The sequence below is a fragment of the Chiloscyllium plagiosum genome, chromosome 4 (genome assembly GCF_004010195.1).
Source record: "Chiloscyllium plagiosum isolate BGI_BamShark_2017 chromosome 4, ASM401019v2, whole genome shotgun sequence".
NCBI lineage: Eukaryota > Metazoa > Chordata > Chondrichthyes > Orectolobiformes > Hemiscylliidae > Chiloscyllium > Chiloscyllium plagiosum.
In genome coordinates, this window is record NC_057713.1 from 45,795,631 (window position 1) to 45,817,820 (window position 22,190).

At 40.9% G+C, this 22,190-nt stretch overlaps 1 protein-coding gene across 4 annotated transcripts in view; it reads left to right on the top strand.

Annotated features, from left to right (window-relative positions):
- The window catches only part of LOC122549012 (matrix metalloproteinase-16-like), a 252,380-nt gene that overhangs the window by 217,012 nt on the left and 13,178 nt on the right, over positions 1 to 22,190 (top strand). For all 4 annotated transcript variants that reach the window (XM_043688128.1, XM_043688130.1, XM_043688131.1 and 1 more), the window contains 2 exons: positions 10,885 to 11,035; positions 20,339 to 20,454. In XM_043688128.1, the coding sequence (XP_043544063.1) occupies positions 10,885 to 11,035; positions 20,339 to 20,454 (267 nt within the window). The remainder of the gene's footprint in view (positions 1 to 10,884; positions 11,036 to 20,338; positions 20,455 to 22,190) is intronic.

Sequence of the window (22,190 nt, forward strand, 5' to 3'; positions counted from 1 at the left end):
GGGAGGCTGCAGAAGGATTTGGACAGGTTAGGAGAGTGAACAAAGAAGTGGCAAGTGGAGTACAATGTGGGAACGTATGAGGTCATGCACTTAGGTGAGAAGAATAGAAGCATGGAACTTTTTCGAAACGGGGAGAGAATTCAGAAGTCTGATGTGAAAAGAGACTTGGGAGTTCTAGTCCAGGATTCTCTCAAGGAAGAGGACCGACCTTCTCTCCATCACCTGTCTACCAGCACCTCCACATCATTCTCCATTAACCAAGAAGCAAGCTTAGATTCTTCATTGCCACCTGGCCAGTGTTCAGAGGCAAGCACCTCAGTGTGAGGGGTAGTTTGGAGGTTGCAGCCACTGAAGTGGTATCCTGCTGGACCAGTATCCTGGAAGCTTGGCAATTCCAGCAGTGGTGTGCACTCGCATCTCACTTGCAATGTAATTCAGTGAGGGATGCATTTTAAGTGATAAGGTGAAAAGTGTTTGATCAACATATGAGATCACTCACCCCAATCTTTGGGAATGATGGCAGTCACTCTCTGCCATTCTTTAACTTCAACTGGGAAAATCCTGGCAACCATTTTAGCAGATTACCAAATGATGGATGCAATACATACAATGCAATTCTAAAACATTTGCGGGAAGTGCAGTAGAAACTCAGCAGGTCTGGCAACATCTCTTAGCTGAGAAACAAAGTTAGCATTTCAAGTCCAGTGTGATTTTTCTTCAAAACCCTTCTTCTAAACAGCTTCAGAGCTTAAACACTGTTTTTCCCTCCACAGATACTGCCAGATATGCTGGGTTTCTCCAGCACTTTTAGTTTTTATTTCAGATTTCCATCATCTGCAGTAATGTGCATAGTGCTTTTCACCTTCACATTTTAAAAGCAAACATGCACTGTGTGAATATTGGTATTGTGATTATATGCCCCATGAAGGTTTTTCATTTCCGTAACTAACTCAGACTGAGAACTCCCAAAACTGAATGTGCTGGGCTCGGAGAGACATTAAAACTTTTAAAATCTCCAACCCATCTTCAATCTTATGCAGTTAACAGAACTGGTATAAATGAGGGGTGGCCAATCTAATCAAATTTTAATGTGGCTGGCCATCTTTGATTTATCCTAAGCCTAAGGAAAGTCAGGGGTCTGAGGAAAGGTTAGGATCTTCTGAGGCCTCTCTAGCTGCCCCCGTAAGAAACACTCCCCCATGCGGTAGCTCCACAGTCCTCTAAACAGCGGCAAGGAACCTATCTGCAGGATCAACCAGATGGGCATGCAGGAGGGAACTTGACAAAGGTATGCACCTCATACCATCAAGAATCCACGACATACAGAGAAACTAAATTTGCCTGTGTTTCCTATTAGAAACTATCGACACATCTCACCCTATCCATTGCATAGCACTGAAACATATCATTTGGCTCAACTGGACAATGTCTGTTTATATTGTGGAGCAGCCAATGTTGAACTGGGATGGACAAAGTTAAAAATCACACAACTTTCGACTTGGGCTGGATTATAATTTGAGAATGGGCTCCTTGCTACAAGGAGAGAGCACCTCCCCTCACCCCAGAGGCCAGAGGACACAGGGAAAACCAGGCAGGCTTCCCATTGGGCCTGCCACCCATTACATCTGACAGTGATGTCAATGGAAGTTCAGAAAAGCAGTGGACAAGAGAGAACAATATGGATTGAGATATTGGTTGAAATCACTTCAGGATGAGAAGTCATTCAGACCCAATGCACGAAAGCTGAAAACCTGGCGCATTGAGAAAATTGGTGGGAGAGAATTAGGAATTTAAATGAAACACAAGAGCACTGGAACAGGGTAGAATGATCAAAGAAGAAAAAAATGTCAGAACAGTAAGGACACAAACCAAGTCAAAATGTGGTTACAAAAGCCACACCACCACTGCAACAATCTTGGGGGAAAGGGTACAGCCAAACAAGGAAGCTTCAGTGAAATGAAAGATGGTATTTTCACACCTCAGCCAGAGCCTACAACCTTGATCAGATTAGACAAAAATCAGTAAAACCAAAAATTTCATGCCATTCTGAATGAGAAGAAAATAATCTGATGTTTCCTTGGTAACAAAATATTTATTTCTTGTAGGATGAATGCTTTTCGAATACTAGAGGAACCTATATTTGTCCAGGAGTATCTGTGGTGATATCGTGCCCTTTGCTTCAGTTCATCCTGTCAATAGATAATAACATTTGTCTGTCAGTGTAGTCAAAATAGCAGACAAATGATTTCCAGTTTAGGGAATTAACAAACCTCAGGAGGGCATAAACACAATAAATGAGCTGGGCAGACCTCTGATAAACCTTGTGATTGTCTGACTCAATTTTTCCTTGTGTGGCTCAGTATCATATTTGTTTTATAATGCTCTTGTGATGCACTAAAGACCTTTATTATTTTTGAGAAAGATTGCAAATATAAGTCATTGTCTTTGTCCATTTTTCCCACTAATATTTTCTCATTGCTGCTTTTGAAATAAAATCTTACCTACCTAAAAACCTGAGTTGTTAAATTGGCTCAAAAACAGGCATTAATAAGTTTTGCTGACATTTTGAAAATTTGTACCTATAAAGAATAGCATTTCAAAGCCAGGTAGTATACAAGTCCAAATCCTCTGGCATTGATGGAACATCGTCTGACACTGAGGATGTGAGTGACCGTATAGGTGTAAATGGATAGGTAAGTGGATGAAGTGTTGGGACATTAGCAGCTGGGTAGGAAATGGAGGTGCATGGGGTGACAGTTGGGTAGGTATACGGGGTGGCAGTAGTTGTGTAAGGTGAGTGTGGGTCTTAATTGGGGGTGGGTGGGTGCTGTCAGGGAACTAATTATGAGTTTGAGGGAGGAATAAAAGGGCCAGTTGTGCATTTACCAAACAGTTAGACTAGATTTTTTAAGAATAACTATCCACGTGACGATATCAGATTTGACCAAAGTCTCCAACTCGAACTGAAGAGTCAAAGACTTTTTGAAGAGTTCCAGGGATAATGGGAATTGCCCATTCAGAGTTTAAACTTCCAAGGCAATTCCAAGAGTCAGTGCATCAGGAATTCTATGGGTTCCCAAAGCAGGGTTTGCATCATAGTTCCAAGTCTCACCAAGTCTAAGGGCAGAAGATTTGGGTCATTGCCTTATCCCTTATTCTTAGAATACTGTAATGTGTGCTAGCATTGCATGTGCATTCAAGAGCTTTTGAATCGTTAACAAAGGCTGAGAGTCCTATCAGGTCTGCAAGGTCGAACTGCACATCTTCAAAGCTTCGCCCATCAACCGATAGCAACATGCCTCCAAGTAATTAATACTCATCCATACAAAATGAAAAGACTAGTATATTTTCCACAACTAAATACCAGAATATATATTTTGGATCATCGTAATTAATTGGATTTTCTACAATCTGAAGAACAGCCCAAAGAAGAGTCCTACATCAACAAATGTTTGTTCAATCATGTACTTATATAAATTGACTACTTTTATTTTCCATGTCCAGATATGCTTCTAAAAGGGTTTGCCTTTTTCAGCAACATAGAAAAGCTTCTTAAATGAGACTGAAAGTTGTTTTTCATACTCATCAGTCATCCAATTTAAGAGGCATTAGACTGCAGATCGGTCTGCAGCTCCACACAGACCATTTGATATAATGTCCATACATCAATAAAGAGCTTCAGAAATGCAGCCTGTTACTAAGTTACAGGTTATTTTATTGTGAATTTTGTGTCTTGTCTATTAGGTGAAACTGAAAACCACTTAAAGCTATTAATCAGCCACTGGAAAAGTGCACCGTAGGATTGAGAGATTATTGAAACATATTGCAGCTCTTCCTACTGTAATGGGAAAGCAGTGCTCTGCCAGGATAACAAGTCTGCTGGAATGAAAGATCAGGTGGAATGACAGGACATTGTGAAACCACTAACTATGAACAGCTAAGCATTCAATTCATGCTGATGTCAAGAAAAGTGGACAGTTCAGTGACTCCCAGACTCTCTTACAGCAAAGTGCGCTGCAGGTCCACCAATGTCTTTTGTGAGTTAAAGTGAAAATGTTAGTGGTAGAGAAGTTATTCCAATAGTGATTAGCTTTAGTATTGGGTGTCTAGAAACAACTACTCACACTAAAAGGAAAATACAGAGGGAACATCAGACAAAATGTTTCAGGTAATGAAGCATTTTTAAAAAATGAACCATTACAAAGCTTTATTAAACTACTGAATCAAAATTTGCTAGTTCTTCACAGTTTTTATATATTTAAAAATATATAATCCACAAGTTCGATTTTCCTGTTGGATTCTACAGCAGTTTAAGATTGCGATGGCATGCATTTGTTTCCAGCTTGATCATACATTTTTCCTTTTTGAATTTTATCTCAGTATTTATACCTGCAGGATTGACTTGTTGGTTCAGTGTATTTTCAAAGACTATTTCTCGTATCACTGCCTTGCGAGTAGAATGAGATTGTGATAAATATGAGAAATCTTTCACAATATTTCAGGGCATTTCTTAATACTCCACGCTCCTGCACTGGCTATTTATAGCTGCTGAAATAAGTTCAGCTCAAAGACTCAATAATCTATTCCTTTCTTACAATCAGAAGCTTCATTAGCCTCGACCAACATTACAATAATCTGACTAGCGATCTTTGACAAATTTCAGGAGATAGGCCAGGTTTAATGTTGTCTAATGCTAAATTTCTGATGTGTTGATGAAGACGGAAATAATTTTTTTTTCGGTTGTAACGATAAAATAATTCTACCAGCATTTCTGAGAATGAGTAGTTACATGTGACCCCACAGATGTGTATAACTGAATGCACCTTCTTGATAAGCTCAATTAAATTGCAATGCTTGGTAGACCTGGGGACTGAAAACAGCAATTCTCCACACAGCAGGATCTCTTATTGACTTGGTCTCTGCCATCATAGAAAGTCTATCAGGCTGTGAGAGTTGACAGCATGGTTCCAATGGGAAAGGATAGCAAATGAGCTGTGAGTCACCTTGAACTAGTCTCACATATCCTTTCACTGCAGCTCAGGAGTTTAACGAACATGCAAGGAGAGATCACAAAGTGGTTGTAAATCCTACTGGTGCAACTGAACATTTTAACCAGGACAATTGGCTCTGCCTGTCTACAGTGAAATCTCCCACAGTGCACTCATTCAAATACAGGTACAGTTATCAGTGGTCTGGATGCCTTCAACAAAAACAAAAATTATGCTGGTTGCCTCTTAAAGTGGCACTTCCTGTTGATGACACTGGTTAAAACTTGCATTTTCTACTTTGTTTTGTGCTGAGATCAGGTTGAAGAATAATACCTAAGGGATATGTGGGACAACCCATGTTAACAATAGGCTTTGAGTGTTTGGATCAGTAAAGTTCAAACCAAATAGCAACAAATAAACATCAATTCAATGGTGCAATGTGTAGAAGCAAAAAGAGGAAAGAATAGGATTAATCTAATTAAAAGGCTGTTTTGATGGGATGAAAGGTACTTCTGGTTGCTATACTGTTAGTTTGAAAGGCACACAATAATCAACTTGAGACAAGTGTGCAACACATCAAAACCCCCAAGATATTAAGGTGTGTGCAAATTACCACAAGCTGCCTTTAATTCAGGTGCTTATTTTAAAAATTCCACAGATAATCAAAATTGCTAAAGCTTTATTGCATGTAGTAACCAAAGTAAGATCCTTCAAGTCAGCAAGTTAAACTTCACAATTCAACTTAGCTATTACCTGACTAATGGTGGAATCTAGCAACGATTCCAACCAACAGTGTCTGTCTCTGGATGCCCAGGGTTCGATCTTGGTACATTGTTGTTGTCCAGAATTCTGCAGCTGAAGAATTCCGAAGTTGAATTCTTATTGGATTTTCTGTCTTGTTAAGTTTGTGGTGTGACATTATTTATGACACTTCTGAAGTTAGAAGGTCTGTAGTTTGCTTTTTTATCAGCTGTAGCTTCTCTATTCTTTGTTACATTCAGTGTTAACTGTCTGTTCAAAACACAGCCTACTTTGCCATTAACTCCTTAAATTCTTCTGCAGGGCAGTCTTTAATGCCCCTTTATCACAAGGCAACTAATTATCAAACAGATATTATTTCCTGTCTCCCAGGAATTAATTTGTTTATCCTGTTTCAACTCCTTTCTCCCAGGGATAGTTAATTGCTTTTAGCTTCTTTCTTTCAGCAAATGTTATTGTTGATTCTTTCAACCTATGAACAGTTATAGAGTCATAGAGTCATACAGGTGTACAATGCGGAAACAGACCCTTCGGTCCAACCCGACCAGATATCCCAACCCAATCTAGCCCCACCTGCCGGCCCATATCCCTCCAAACCCTTCCTATTCATGTACTCATCCAAATGCCTCTTAAATGTTGCAATTGTACCAGCCTCTACCACTTCCACTGGCAGCTCATTCCATACACGTACCACCCTCTGTGTGAAAACGTTGCCCCTTAGGTCTCTTTTATATCTTTTTCCTCTCACCCTAAACCTATGCCCTCTATTTCTGGACTCCCCAACCCCTGGGGAAAGACTTTGTCTAGTTACCCTATCCATGCCCCTTATAATTTTGTAAACTTCTATAAGGTCACCCCTCAGCCTCCAACGCTCCAGGGAAAACAGCCCCAGTCTGTTCAGCCTCTCTTTATAGCTCAAATCTTCCAACTCTGGCAACATCCTTGTAAATCTTTTCTGAACCCTTTCAAGTTTCACAACATCTTTCCGAAAGGAAGGAGAGCAATATTCCAACAGCGGTCTAACCAATGTCCTGTACAGCCGCAACATGACCTCCCAACTCCTGCACTCAATACTCTGACCAAGAAAAGAAAGCACACCAAACGCCTTCTTCACTATCCTATCTACCGGTGACTGAACTTTCAAGGAGCTATGAACCTGCATTTTAAGGTCTCTTTGATCAGCAACACTCCCAAGGACCTGACTATTAAGTGTATAAGTCCTGCTAAGATTTGCTTTCCCAAAATGCAGCACCTCGCATTTATCTGAATTAAACTCCATCTGCCACTTCTCAGCCCATTGGCCCATCTGGTCAAGATCCTGTTGTAATCTGAGGTAACCCTCTTCGCTGTCCACTACACCTCCATTTTGGTGTCATCTGCAAACTTACTAACTGTACCTCTTATGCTCGCATCCAAATCATTTATGTGAATGACAAAAAGTAGAGGACCCAGCACCGATCCTTATGGCACTCCACTGGTCACAGGCTTTCAGTCTAAAAACCAACCCTCCACCACCACCCTCTGTCTTCTACTTTTGATCCAGTTCTGTATCTGAATGGCTAGTTCTCTATGTATGCCATGAGATCTAACCTTGCTAACCAGTCTCCCATGGGGAACCTTGTCGAATGCCTTACTGAAGTCCATATAGATCAGATCAACCGCTCTGCCCTCAGCAATCCTCTTTGTTACTTCTTCAAAAAACTCAATCAAGTTTGTGAGACATGATTTCTCACGCACAAAGCCGTGTTGACTATCCCTAAATCAGTCCTTGACTTTCCAAATACATGTACATCCTGTCTCTCAGGATTCCCTCCAACAGCTTGCCCACCACCGACGTTAGGCTCACTGGTCTATAGTTCCCTGGCTTGTCCTTATTGCCTTTCTTAAACAGTGGCACCATGGTAGCCAACCTCCAGTCTTCCAGCACCTCATGTGTGACTATCGATGATACAAATATCTCAGCAGGAGGCCCAGCAATCACTTCTCTAACTTCCCACAGAGTTCAAAGGTACACCTAATCAGGTCCTTGGGATATATCCACCTTTATGCATTTCAAGACATCCAGCACTTCCTCCTCTGTAATATGGACATTTTGCAAGGTGTCACCATCTATTTCCCTACAATCAATATCTTCCCTATCCTTTTCCACAGTAACTACTGATGCAAAATACTCGTTTAGAAGCTCCCCTATTTTCTGTGGCTCCACACAAAGGCCGCCTTGCTGATCTTTGAGGGGCCCTATTCTCTCCCTCATTACCCTTTTTTCCTTAATGTATTTGTAAAAACCCTTTGGATTCTCCTTAATTCTATTTGCCAAAGCTATCTCATGTCCCCTTTTTGCCCTCCTGATTTCCCTCTTAATAATACTCCAACTGCCTTTATATTCTTCTAAGGATTCACTCGATCTATTCTGCTTCTAACTTACATACGCTTCCTTCTTTTTCTTAACCAAACCCTCAATTTCTTTAGTCATCCAGCATTCCCTATACCTACCAGCCTTTCCTTTCACCCTAACAGGAATATACTTTCTTTGGATTCTTGTGATCTCACTTCTGAAGGCTTCCCATTTTCCAGCCGCTCCTTTACCTGCGAACATCTGCCCCACATCAGCTTTCAAAAGTTCTTGCCTAATACCGTCAAAATTGGCTTTTCTGCAATTTAGAACTTCAACTTTTAGATCTGGTCTATCCTTTTCCATCATTATTTTAAATTTAATACAATTATGGTCGCTGACCCCAAAGTGCTCCCGCACTGACACCTCAGGTCACCTGCCCTGCCTTATTTTCCAAGAGTAGGTCAAGTTTTGCACCTTCTCCAGTAGGTACATCCACATACTGAATCAGAAAATTTTCTTGTACACACTTAACAAATTCTTCTCCATCTAAACCCTTAACACTATGGCAGTCACAGTCGATGTTTGGAAAGTTAAAATCACCTATCATAACCACCCTATTATTCTTACAGATAGCTGAGATCTCCTTACAAGTTTGTTTCTCAATTTCCCTCTGACTATTAGGAGGTCTATATTACAATCCCAATAAGGTGATCATCTCTTTCTTATTTCTCAATTCCACCCAAATATCTTCCCTGGATGTATTTCCAGGAATATCCTCCTTTAGCACAGCTGTAATGCTATCCCTTATCAAAACGCCACTCCCCCTCGTCTAGTTCTGAAGTTTACCTATATGACAAAGGACACAATTCCAAACTCCAATAGTTATGCTGAGGTTTCTGCCAAGGAGCTGCACAAAGCGTGATGAATCCATGCCCATTAGGAAACACAAGGTGCGCAGAGTGGAGCTTTAGACCCAAACATCTGAGATTCAGATGAAGAAGGCACTTTTGACCATTTTACCTCATTCTTCCAATATGTATGCAATTGTTCTGAGCTTGGTCCTTTACTTCGGGACTGTTCGATACAGGTCGCTTAGCCTGCACATGATATCCACAGATATCTATTTGGAATCTACTATCAACCACACACTTTAATAGAAATAATACATCCTGTTGCAAACATCAAACAGATGCATCAGGATATCATTTAAACAAATGTGATATCAAGGAGTCCTAGCAGAACTGATGTCAATGAAAATCGATGAGAAATCTCTCCACTGGTTGAAATCAAACCTAACATAAGGAAGTTTTTGTAGTTCTTGCAGGTCAATCATCTCAGTCCCAGGACATTGCTGCTTTTTAGTGATGTCCCTCAGCCTCGATAATAGATGGTAGAATTCTGGGAAGATCTGGCACATGCCAAATGCATTCTTTATAGAGGAGCTCAGAGTACGAGCAGAAGGACCAAACCTTCCTGAAAAACAGTGGTGTTATGAATTCTTCATAATATCAAATATTAATTTTAATTGTAATTTCATTGGCTGGATTCACATATCAGACTTCTAAAAAAGCGATTTTAATTGATAACGGATATTTTCACAAAATGAGAGAATTCATTAAAATGGCTGCCAATAAGACACACGGTCTACAAAGACCACCAGAGATAACAATCCATGAAGAGGTTTTTGTTCAGGGAGGTGTTAACATAATCCTAAATTTATACTTATCAAACATGAAGATATAAAGTATGTAAGAGATCTTGTGGAACCTTGGCTAAAATGACTGCAGACATGAGCTAACAAAACTTTTGAAATGTGCAATAGATTTTTGAACTCAGAAAAAAGAACTTAGAGTGGTGTGACCAGGCAAGCTTTGAGTGTGTACCCAAGCTTCCAGAATGAATTAGCAGGAATAATATGCATTGCTCTCCCTCTGACCCCCGCTCTCTCTCTCTCTCTCTCTCTCACCCCACAGCCCACCACCTTATACTATCATGAAGTTGTCCACTTGCAGTGAAAAACATTTTCCAGTTGTCAAGACAATTAACTGCTCATCCACTGAAAGAATTGGCTCATTGAATGTGAACCATTTTTATTAGCTTTGTTAATATCTAATAAACTTGTAATATGACACATTGATTTTCTATGATCCATCATTAACTATTACAGTTGATACATTATTGTAATTTGAATCTTGTTTTGGAAAACCAGCAGCAAATTGTACAGTGTCCATAATAACAAATAGTGACGGTCAATTGCCAAGACCTCTTTAAGTTTGTAAATACTTTGTATGGAGTCAAGATAATTTCATCTCAGTTACTATACATACAATAGAAGCTAAAGGATTCAAGTTGCAATTCTTATTTGTCAAACCACTCTGCTTTTGAGTTTGAACATTGTGTAAAATGTTGCACACCTCATGATCTCCTCCTCTGTGATGAAATCAATTTCACAACTGGTGAAAGGTTACATTTATTTACTAAATATTTGTATTTGATTTCTCTTTATTCCGGTCTAAATGTGTTGAAATACATTGAGAATTCAGACTATACACAGCAGCCTATTGATCTTCCTTCTTAACAGTAATGACAACAGTTCAGAAAATGCTACCAGAAAGGAACTGGAAACCTAACCTGTGCTTTTAGAGCTTCAAGTGAATGAGTCACTCTCACTGAAAATGTATCAATCAAAAAGTAAAATAAAGACTATTATTTTTAGCAAGACCAGATAATTTATGAGATAGACATCTTTTAGCTGAATAATTTACTCAATAGAATGTTTTAAAATTGATGAATTTCTTATAGGGAGCAAGTACTGGGTCTTCAAGGAAGCGACACTGGAGTTAGGCTATCCACAGAATGTGGTGGAACTTGGAAGTGGAGTCCCTTCTCAGGGTATTGATACAGCAGTGTGGTGGGAAGAAGTTGGTAAAACCTATTTCTTCAAAGGAGACAGGTTAGTGCCTGTGCCTGTGATATATGCATGATAACGCAAAGTGATTAATGTGCTTTTAAGTTCTCGTCCTGATGGCTTATGATGGATGTGTGAAGCCTTTAACAAGAAATTAGAGATGAAGGTCATTCTTACAGAAGACTTTTTCACATCAATTCACACAAATAAAGGTTAGAATGTTTGTACATGATACACACACATAATCTATTAACTTTTAGGGTTAATTCTATTGAACTCATCACTCAGTGCACAGACTGACCTCGGTAGAAGCTTAATCCCTTTGAAATTGCACAATACAAGTGTACAATTGCTTTAGGTATTGTGTGTGCTTGTTAAATACTCTTCCATCAAGCTTTAATGCAATGTTATAAAACATGAGAGAATTCTCAAGTACTTTACGGATCCACATTAGTTATTCCCATTGTTGTTAGGTTCAGGTTTCACAACTTAAAAAATAGAATCTTCCTGCCATCGGTGTTAAATATTTTATTTGATACATCATCTACTTATTTTGAGAATGGTTTGCATTATTCCAGATCATTCTACAACCGCCTTGGCATGAATTTACCTCAAGAAATTTGTATAATGTAAATTTTTTACATTGGTAATTTTGTTATGGACAAGACCAAAACCCCTCAAAATATGCAGAAGATAGCCTAGACCCTAACATTTTCTGATTTTAAAGGTAAATGTAAGGTATTGCATTCCAGATGCAATTCAATTGGTCAAACTACTGGAATTAAAGCAAAACACACTTTATTCATCCACTATAGTTAAAATACAATAAAGGAAAGACAGAATTGGAATAACTTAACTCTTTTGAAAAACTTAACGGAATAATAGATATAGTAGCTATTGTTAATTAATGGTCAGGTCCTGGGGAGTGTTGTTGAACAAAGAGACCTTGGAGTGCAGGTTCATAGCTCCTTGAAAGTAGAGTTGCAGGTAGATATGATAGTGAAGAAGGAGTTTGGTTTGTTTTCCTTTATTGGTCAGAGTATTGAGTATAGGAGGTCATGTTGTGGCTATGCAGGACATTGGTTAGGCCACTGTTGGAATATTGCATGCAATTCTGGTCTCCTTCCTATCGAAAGGATGTTGTGAAACTTGAAAGACTTCAGAAATGATTTACAAGGATGTTGTCAGTGTTGGAGGATTTGAGCTTTAGGGAGAGGTTAAATAGACTAGGGCTGTTTTTTCTGGAGCATCGGAGGCTGAGGGGTGACCTTCTAGAGGCTTATAAAATCATGAAAGGGCATGGATAGGGTAAATAGACAAGGTATTTTCCCTGGGGTGGGGAAAGTCCAGAACTAGAGGACATTGGCTTAGGGTGAGAAGGGCAAGATATAAAAGAGACCTAAGAGGCAACATTTTCACACAGAGGGTGGTGCATGTGTAGAATGGTCTGCCAGAGGAGGTGTTGGAGGCTAGTACAATTGCAACATTTGGAAGGCATCTTGATGGATATATGAATAGGAAGCATTTGGAGGGATATGGGCTGGATGCTGGCAGGTGGGGCTAGATTGGGTTGGGATATCTGGTCAGCATGGACGAGTTGGACTGAAGGGTCTGTTTCCATGCTGTGCATCTCTATGACTCTATGTCTCTATAATTGTTCCAATGTATTAACATCACATAAACACATCCCTGCAAAAATGCAAAATCAGAAAATAGATTGTCTCACATCGAACTACTATAGCAGGCAAGAATCCCCCAGCTTTTGGCTGTAACTGAGAGAGGGATAAAAACATGCTTCCATCTTTTCAAGAAGCTAGCAGCAATTGCTAAAAGCTAAACATAAAAACCCTGATTCTGTGGGAGCTTGACCACACCTATTCAGGCTGCTTCTATTGTTCCAACTTAATAAAACACCTAAGGCCTCACAAGCTGTTTACTCACTTACTAACTGCTCGCTACCTCTCTTGCTTTTTAAAAAATCCAGGGCAAACTTCTTAAAGCCACAGCATTGTCACAACAGTTAAACTGTTTGCTTCAAAATTGACATTGGCATGAGGTAAAATTGGGCACTCCCTGAGACTGACATTGAGAGATTTTACCCTGTCAAAAGAAGATCCATCCATGTGATGTGGTAGTATCTGTGAATAGTCCCTCCTCCAGATGCAGCTATCTGAAACTTGGTGGTAGAGGAGGCCTTGAAGGGTACAAGTGGTGTGGACTAGAGGAGCCCCATTTCTATCTCAACCAAGTCCGCTTGCCATGAGTAAAGGGTAGAGGCTTTGCATGCAGTCCTGCTGACATTGCCAGCAATATTGTTCGGATGGGCATCTCAGACTCTTTGCAATTTTGATGGAGCTGGGCCAGCTTTTACAGGAGATGTGGTTCATGGTTCCTTACAGTCTGGAATCAAGAACCTAGGCAGGTAAGTTTAAAAGGTGTTTGAGATGGTCTGTGATAATTTTTGAAAGTATTTAAGTATGTGTCTAAAGCTTTTGCATGTCTTTAAGTCTGTTATCAGTGGAATAAGGGTGGCACGGTGGCACAGTGGTTAGCACTGCTGCCTCACAACGCCAGAGACCCGGGTTCAATTCCCACCTCAGGCGACTGACTGTGTGGAGTTTGCACGATCGCCCAGTGTCTGCGTGGGTTTCCTCCGGGTGCTCCGGTTTCCTCCCACAGTCCAAAGATGTGCAGGTCAAGTGAATTGGCTGTGCTAAATTGCCCGTAGTGTTAGGTAAGGGGTAAATGGAGGGGTATGGGTGGGTTACGCTTCGGCGGGTCGGTGTGGACTTGTTGGGCCGAAGGGCCTGTTTCCGCACTGTAATGTAATGTAATCTAAATTGTTCATAAAGCTCTGTACTTAAAAGGTAGATATCACCGTGTGTCAGGGTCCTTGATGCTGTTACTGATTTCATGCCCTAGTATGTGCTCAGCTTTTGAAGCACTCCAGTATCCAATGGTTACAGAACCAATGGCCCATACAAAAATTTCAACAAGTCTTTGAAATGTTCATGAAATATATAAAGAGAAAGCAATAAGTTATTCGTCATTCTGCTTTAGATTAGATTAGATTACATTACAGTGTGGAAACAGGCCCTTCGGCCCAACAAGTCCACACCGACCCACCGAAGCGCAACCCACCCATACATTTACCCCTTACCTAACACTATGGGAAATTTAGCATGGCCAATTCACCTGACCTGCACATCTTTGGACTGTGGGAGGAAACCGGAGCAAACCTGGAGGAAACCCACGCAGACACGGGGCGAACGTGCAAACTCCACACAGTCAGTCGCCTGAGGCGGGAATTGAACCTGGGTCTCAGGCGCTGTGAGGCAGCAGTGCTAACCATTGTGCCAACATGCCGCCCACCGTGCCGCTTTAGTTCAGGACGTCATCTTTGCCATGCCAGGCCAACTTGTGCACCTGAACACACTAATGTTAGACCCCCCACCTCCTGTTTGGCCAAGCTTTTATTTGTCTGTCTCAATACAAACATATGTACATGGAATAAGAGTGGGGCACTCAACCTTCTGGGCCAGCTCTTTTATTCAATAAGATTGTGGTTGTTAACCTCAACCCTACACTCCTGCGTATCCCTGATACTCTTTCATCCCATTGGTGTCTAACTCGGCCTTAAAAATATTTAAAGATTCTGCATCCACTGCCTTTTGAGGAAAGGAATTTCAAAGACCCACAACCCTTGAAGAGAAAATTTCTACTTTCGTAGCTTGGTCTCAATTTTTTTTCTTGAATCATTACTGTGAACTCTCTGGGTTGTTTTGTTACTAACCAGGCTATTAAAGTGCAAGTGGTTGCTGCTTTTGCTGTGGTGTAAATGTTTTCAATTTTCCAAAGCAGGCAATCAACTGACTATTTTCTTCTCATATAAATTCCTGAGAATCAGAATCATTTGCTTTTTCTTCCATTCCTCCTCCAATCAGATCCTTCCTTTGATCAAGTCCCGAAATGCATGTGGAATTCAAAATGCAATCTGATCAAAGTGTAGACAGCAAGAGCATAGCCTCTTTAGATTTATGTCTTATCGACTTACTAATGCAACCCAGTTCCTTATTTCCTTCATTTTCTTAACCACTGGGTAATCTGGTAATAGGCAGGCAAGCTGGAGGCACATCGTTCAGTAGCATACTAGGGAACTAGTGAATAAAATGGAGACCCAACCATTATTCTTTTGGCAACAATACCATAAATTAAATGTTAAATTAACACAATACACTCAGGCCAGGAATTTCCATGCAGCCAACCAGAGTTGCAGTAAAGGTGCAGTGGAAATCCCATTTACAGACCATAGCCTTGTACACTGTGACATTTCAAGTTTTCATCTAAATACTTCTTAACTGTTGTGATGATTCCACACTCTCCCAATCCTTCAGGCATTGGGTTCCAGCTACTCACTAACCTCTGGATGAGAAACAGTCTGCCTTTAAATTCTCTCAAACTATAGAAACGTAGAAATCGGAGTAGGAGTCTATCAAGCCAATTCAATATTATCATGGCTGATCATCCAAATCAGTGCCATGCTCCTGCTTTCGCCCTTATCCCTTGGTCCTTTAGTCCTAAAAATTATATCTAACATATTCTTGAAAACATTCAACATTTTGGCCTTAATCACTTTCTATGGCAGCAAATTCCACTGGCTCACCCCTCCCTGGGTGAAGAAATTTCTCCTCATCTCAGTCCTAAAAATGGCCTACCCCATATTCTCAAACTGTGACGCTTTGTTCTGGACTCCCTGGTCATTGGGAACATTCTTCTTGTGTTTATCCTGTCTAGTCCTGTAGAACATCCTACCATGATCTTAAACCTATGGACTTTGATCTTTCATCCTTCTACTAAAGAGAAAAGTTTCTTCCTATCTATGTCCCTCATAATTTTGTATGCTTCAATCAAGTTCCCCCGCAGCCTTTCTGTTCTACGGAAAACAATCCCAGCCTATTTAGTCTCTCTTCTTAGCTAAAATACTCCAGCCCAGGCAACAACCTGTGAATCTCTAGTGCAATCACACCCTTCCTATAGTATGACAACCAGAATTGCACACTGTATTCCAGCTGTAGCCTAACAAACATCTTATGCATCATAACCCCCTCATCTGGCATTCAATGGCTCAAATAGTAAAGGCAGGTTTTCCGATGTGCCTTCTTCACCATCCATTTGTCCTGGTGCATTTGTCCTGTTGCCTTAAGGATTTGTGGACATGCACACTAAGATCAATCTAATCCTGGGCACTTCCTAAGGTCCTACCATTCATCAAGTACTCCCTTGTCTTATTATTCTTCCAAAAGCACATTATCCCACACTTTTCTGGATTAAATTTCATTCTGAACATCCTTCTTGCATTTATCCTGTCTCAGCCAGTTAGGACTCTATAGATTTCTATGTGCTCCTCCCACCACCAATCTTCAGAACTCCAGTGAATATAATTCTAACTGATCCAGTCTTTTTTCATATGTCAGTCCTGCTATCTGAGGAATCAGTCTGGTAATTCTTTGTTGCTCTCCCTCCACAGCCAGAACATCCTCCTTTAGATAAGGAGACTAAAATTGCACATAATACTCCAGGATCTCACTATGGCCCTGTACAATTGCAGAAAGACATATCTGCTACTGTACTGAAATCCTCTCACTATGAAGGGCAATATACCATTTGCTTTCTTCGTCAACTTTTGATTATACTTGATTAATCATTACCTCTCCAACTGGAGATTAATGCTGTGCCTCAGAATCTTTTCCAATAGTTTCCCTACCAAGGTGTTGGACCATTTGCCTACAGTTGCCTGGGTTTTCCCTGAATAATCCTAGAGTCATAGAGTTTTAACACACAGCAAAAGGCTCTTCAGCTTATCTTGTCCATGCTGGTCTTAATCCCATTTTCTAGCACTTAGCCTGTGGCCTTGTATTGTATGGCATTGCAAGTTCTAATCTAAATTCTTCATCACTGTCTTGAGGTTGCCACCTCTACCACCTTCTTAGGCAGTGTGTTTCAGATACCCACCATCCTCTGGGTGAAAAGAAATTCCTCGAAGCCCTTCTAAACATTCTGCTCTTGACCGTAAAACAGTTGCCCCTGGTTATTGGACCCTTAAAACATCTTTTCTTACCTACTCTATCCTTGCCCCTAATAACTTTGTAGACATCCATCAGGTCCCCTATCAGCCTTCTCTGCTCTAGGGAAAATGACCCAGCCTATAATAATGCCACACTAAATGTCCTGACATCTCTTTTATCCATTAAGGATTTGAAAATTAGCATCGCAACTCCATCTATCTCCTCCCTTGTCTCCCAAAGCAGCCAGGGATACATTGGATCTGGGCCTGGTAATGCACAATACTCAGCACCATTCACAACTCCTCAGATACTAAAGCAGACTATGTTCAAATACAGCAAGGCCTGGATAACATCCAGATTTGGACTGATCAGTAGTAGTAACATTCACATTTTATATAAGTTTCAAATATCCATCTCTATCAAGAGAAAATCTAACTATTACCCCTTGAATCTCAATGGTGGAGTCCCCACTATCATTGTCCCAGAGGTTACCATTGACTAGAAAGCGAACTGGACAAACCATATCCACAGTGCAGCTACAGAAGCAGTTCAGAGGCTAGGAATCCTGCAACGAGCAATTCATCTCCTGTATGTCCACTCCAGATCCTTTCTTCACAAGGCAAAAGTCAGGGGTGTGATGGAATGCTCTCCACTTGCCTGGTTGAGTGCAGTTCTAACAACACTCAAGAAGCTTGACACCACCCAGGCGAAAGCAGCCTGTTTTCATTAGCATTACATTTGCAACCTTCAAAATTCACTTCTTTCATCATCAACACACATTAGCAGCTGGGAATGATGGGGCTTGATTTTCAATGTGCTAACCCAGTGAAGTGCAATGGTGCTAACTCAGGCCAACATTATTAATATTGACAAGATGCACTGCAGTAACTCACCAAGGCTCCTCAAAAGCATTTTCCAAACTTTTGGATGTGGAGGGTATGCGGGGGGGGGGGGGTAGCGTGTGCACGGTGGCTCAGTGGTTAACACTGCTGCCTCACAGTGCTAGGGACCTAGGTTCGATTCCACCCTCAGGTGACTGCCCGTAGGGAGTTTGCACATTCTCCACATATCTGTGTGAGTTTCCTCCCACAGTCCATGTGCAGGTTAGGTGGATTGGCCATGCTCAACTGCCCATAATATACTGGGATGTGCTGACTAGATGAATTAGCCCTGGGAAATGCAGAGTTACATGGATTGGGTGGGGGTTGGGTCTGGTGTCGGATGCTGTTTGGAGGTTAGTGCTAACTTGATAGGCTGAATGGCCCACTTCCACACTGTAGGGACCCTATGATGTCTACTAAATAAGGGCAGCAGATTCATGAGAGCACCATTACCTGCAAGTTCCCCTCCAACCCAAGCACCATCCTGGCTAATAACTATATAACTGTTCCTTTACTTGTCACTGTATTACTTCCTAATAGCACTATGGGTGTGTTTACAGCACAAGGATTTGCAGTGGTGCAAAAAGACAGTTCATCACTACTGAGAGATGGTCAGTAAATGATTGCCGAGCCAGCAAAGCCCTGGAATGTATTTTAAAAACTCAGTTTGACATTTTATTAAAAAGGATTAACCCAAGAAGTTGTCGTTCAAATATGTTAGCTTATTCAGATTAAATAGATTTTCATTCAAAATTCTTACAAGTCTGAGTTTACCAACAGATGCCACAGGATTTCTTTGCCTTTTATGAAAAGTAATACAGTATTCCGTGATATACCGCAGCTGTGGGTTATTGTTGTGTTATGCTGTTTGAGTTTCAATTGTGCTAATCAGACAATCTTCCTTTGAATGCAGTGCAAGAGACCTGTGTAAAATAGTATACAGACAGTCAAAAATGGTTAAAATTTGAATAGTGGACCATACAGGCCAGCAAATGGAGTAATAGAAACAGGGGAAAGGCTTGTTGCTAGGTTATCACCCGCAACAACAGTTATTGGCTCATCACAAAGAGGAGAAGAGTATCAACTGACCATTAACCTTATTAGTTTAGTTAAAACAGACATACAATTCACACTTTGATTCAGAAAAAGTTAACAGCAGGCATATAATTCATACAAGGCTAAAATCAAACTGCACAACCACTGTGTCCATGACACTCCCTGAACAGTCAACAAAAATAAAAGCTAAATACCCAAGGGTAGAAGCCTATTCTGGCCAGGTGTTTTCTCCCAGGTCTTGGGATTATCTCCACGCTTCCAGGCAGAGGGTACTCAACTTTATGAAGGCTGTTCTCCGGAGTTTTCCTATCGCATGCCAAAATCCTTCATTTTATCCTCTTTTTTTATCTTCCCAAACTGTGGTGTCTTGTCTTAGTCAATTTTTAGTTCATCTGATGCGCCAGTGTCTTTTCACTATAAGCTCACTCCAGGGATACCTTTAGGCTAACCTTATTATTCTTCCACCAAATAAGGATTCACACCTGATGTCATTTCTCTAAGTTCAACCAGCCCAAGCCAATGGCTGGGGGCTCAGTGAACTTCAGTTCACAAGTTTGCTGTTTTTATGTGTACACAGCCCCTGGTCAACAGGCTCAAAGAAGGGGATTCAAAAAATTCAAGAAAAGGAGGTGTTGGGTGAAATTTTACTCTGCATGGTGATGGCAAGAGAGGTGGTGAGGAAGAGAAATAATTGAGCAGGTTAGCCCGAGAAAGGTGCTCACCCATTTCTGGCCACCTCACCAATTGTGTTCTCGCATAAAAAAGGTCAACTTTGGAACTTTTCCCATCTGCCATCAGTTAAGCCCCTTAAATGGCCAATTAATGACCTCAAGAGCCTCAGATTTACTACCTGGGAATCTGCTTCACCCTCCTCTCCGGCTATCACCTTCACCCCCAGCTTCATCTACCTATGCATATACCAGGTACCTTCCCCCCCAGCCACACCCCCCTCCCATTTATCTCTCAGCCCCTTTGGGCCACAAGCCTCATTCCTGGTGAAGGGCTTATGCTTGAAACGGTGATTCTGTGGGTCCTCAGTTGCTGCCTGACTGGCTGTGCTTTTCTAGCACCACACTGTTCGACTCTGATCTCCAGCATCTGCAGTCCTCACTTTCTCCTGATTGATTATAATCCAAGCAACCTTGGCTTAGTATGCAACTTTCATTTTCCAAAATCTGGTGGCAGTCAGAGGCATGGAGAGGAGGCAAGGGAACAGTCTCATAAAGCCAATTGCTGCCCTTGCCTTCAACACCCCCAAGACCTCACTGCAAACATCTTGCTGTGACAAGAAACACTGATCCTCTCTCCTCAATGTTTATAGTCGTACTTTTCCTTTTTCCCTATAGGTACTGGAGGTACAATGAAGAAACACATGTTGTAGACAATGGCTATCCCAAATCCATTTCAATATGGAAAGGAATCCCCAAGTCTCCACAAGGGGCCTTTGTCAGCAAAGAAAGTGGTAAGAGCAAATGTAGATATGATTAACTGCTGATATTGTTATTTTGTTCAAACTTCAAAGTTGCTGTGTAGAAATTGAATCAAAGTGTAATTTTAGTGATTTTTGTCAATGCTTTTCATAAATGTAACAAGTAGAATTTTAAATCCAAGCAGGTTTTAACCTTCAGTTTGAATATATTTTACTGCCTTAGTTACAAACTGAACATCAAAGGTCAAGAATAGCATTTGTAAAGCAGCATCCTCTTAGCTGTAAGTCTCTAGTCAAATCAAAAACCAGGATCCGAGATCAGCTCAGTTGTAAGGATTGAAGTCTCTTTTTAATTTGTACGGCTCCACATTTGAAGACTCAAACTACTTGAATTAAGACAGTAGCTGCATCTGACTAGTTTCAACAGCTCATCTCATGCAGACACATTTTTCTTCATACATGTAAGTGAAGGATTGGCAATGTTTAATTTACAGAGAAAAATTAGAATATTAGAAAAATCTAGCTAGAAGTTTAATTCAAGGCATGCCCTCCTCTGCCTGATTTTCCTCTCTTTCCTGTGTCCTAGTGATGCTTCATGTACAAGTGAATGCTCGTAGCATTCATAACAAAGCAGATGAACTAATGGCACAGATCATCGTGAATGATTATGATGTGGTAGGCATCACAGAGACGTGGTTACAGAGGGGTCAAGACTGGCAGTTAAACATCCAAGGGTTTTCAACTTATTGAAAAGACAGGGAGGTGGGCAGAGGAGGCGGGGTTGCCTTGTTAGTTAAGAACAAAATTAAATCTATGGTGCTGAATGACATAGCGTCGGATGATGTGGAGTCTGTGTGGGTGGAATTGAGGAACCACAAAGGCAAAAAAAACATAGTGGGAGTTATGTACAGACCTCCTAACAGTGGTCAGGACCAGGAGCGCAACATGTACCGGGAAATATAGAAGGCATGTCAGAAAGACAAGGTCACGGTGATCATGGGAGACTTCAATATGCAGGTGGACTGGGTAAATAATGTTGCAAGTAGATCCAAAGAAAGGGAATTCATGGAATGCTTACAGGATGGCTTTTTGGAACAGCTTGTCATGGAGCCCACAAGGGAGCAGGCTATTCTGGACCTAGTACTATGTAATGAACCAGACTTTATAAAAAATCTTAAAGTAAGGGAACACTTAGGAAGCAGCGATCATAATATGGTAGAGTTCAGTCTGCAGTTTGAAAGAGAGAAGGCAAAATCGGATGTAATGGTGTTACAGTTAAATAAAGGTAATTATGAGGGCATGAGAGAGGAACTGACGAAAATAGACTGGGAGCAGAGCCTTGCAGGGAAGACAGTAGAGCAAAAATGGCAAGAGTTTGTGGGTATAATTGAGGACACAGTACAGAGGTTCATCCCCAAGAAAAGAAAGATTATCCAGGGAGGGATTAGACAGCCATGGCTGACAAAGAAAGTCAGGAAATCTATCAAAGAAAAAGAGAGAGCCTATGAAGTGGCCAAGAGCACTGGGAAATCAGAAGATTGGGAAGGCTACAAAAAAAAACAGAGGATAACAAAGAGAGAAATAAGGAAGGAGAGGATCAAATATGAAGATAGGCTAGCCAGTAATATTAGAAATGATAGTAAAAGTTTCTTTCAATACATAAGAAACAAACGACAGGCAAAAGTAGACATTGGGCCACTTCAAACTGATGCTGGAAGCCTAGCGATGGGAGATAAGGAAATAGCAGGAGAACTTAACAAGTACTTTGC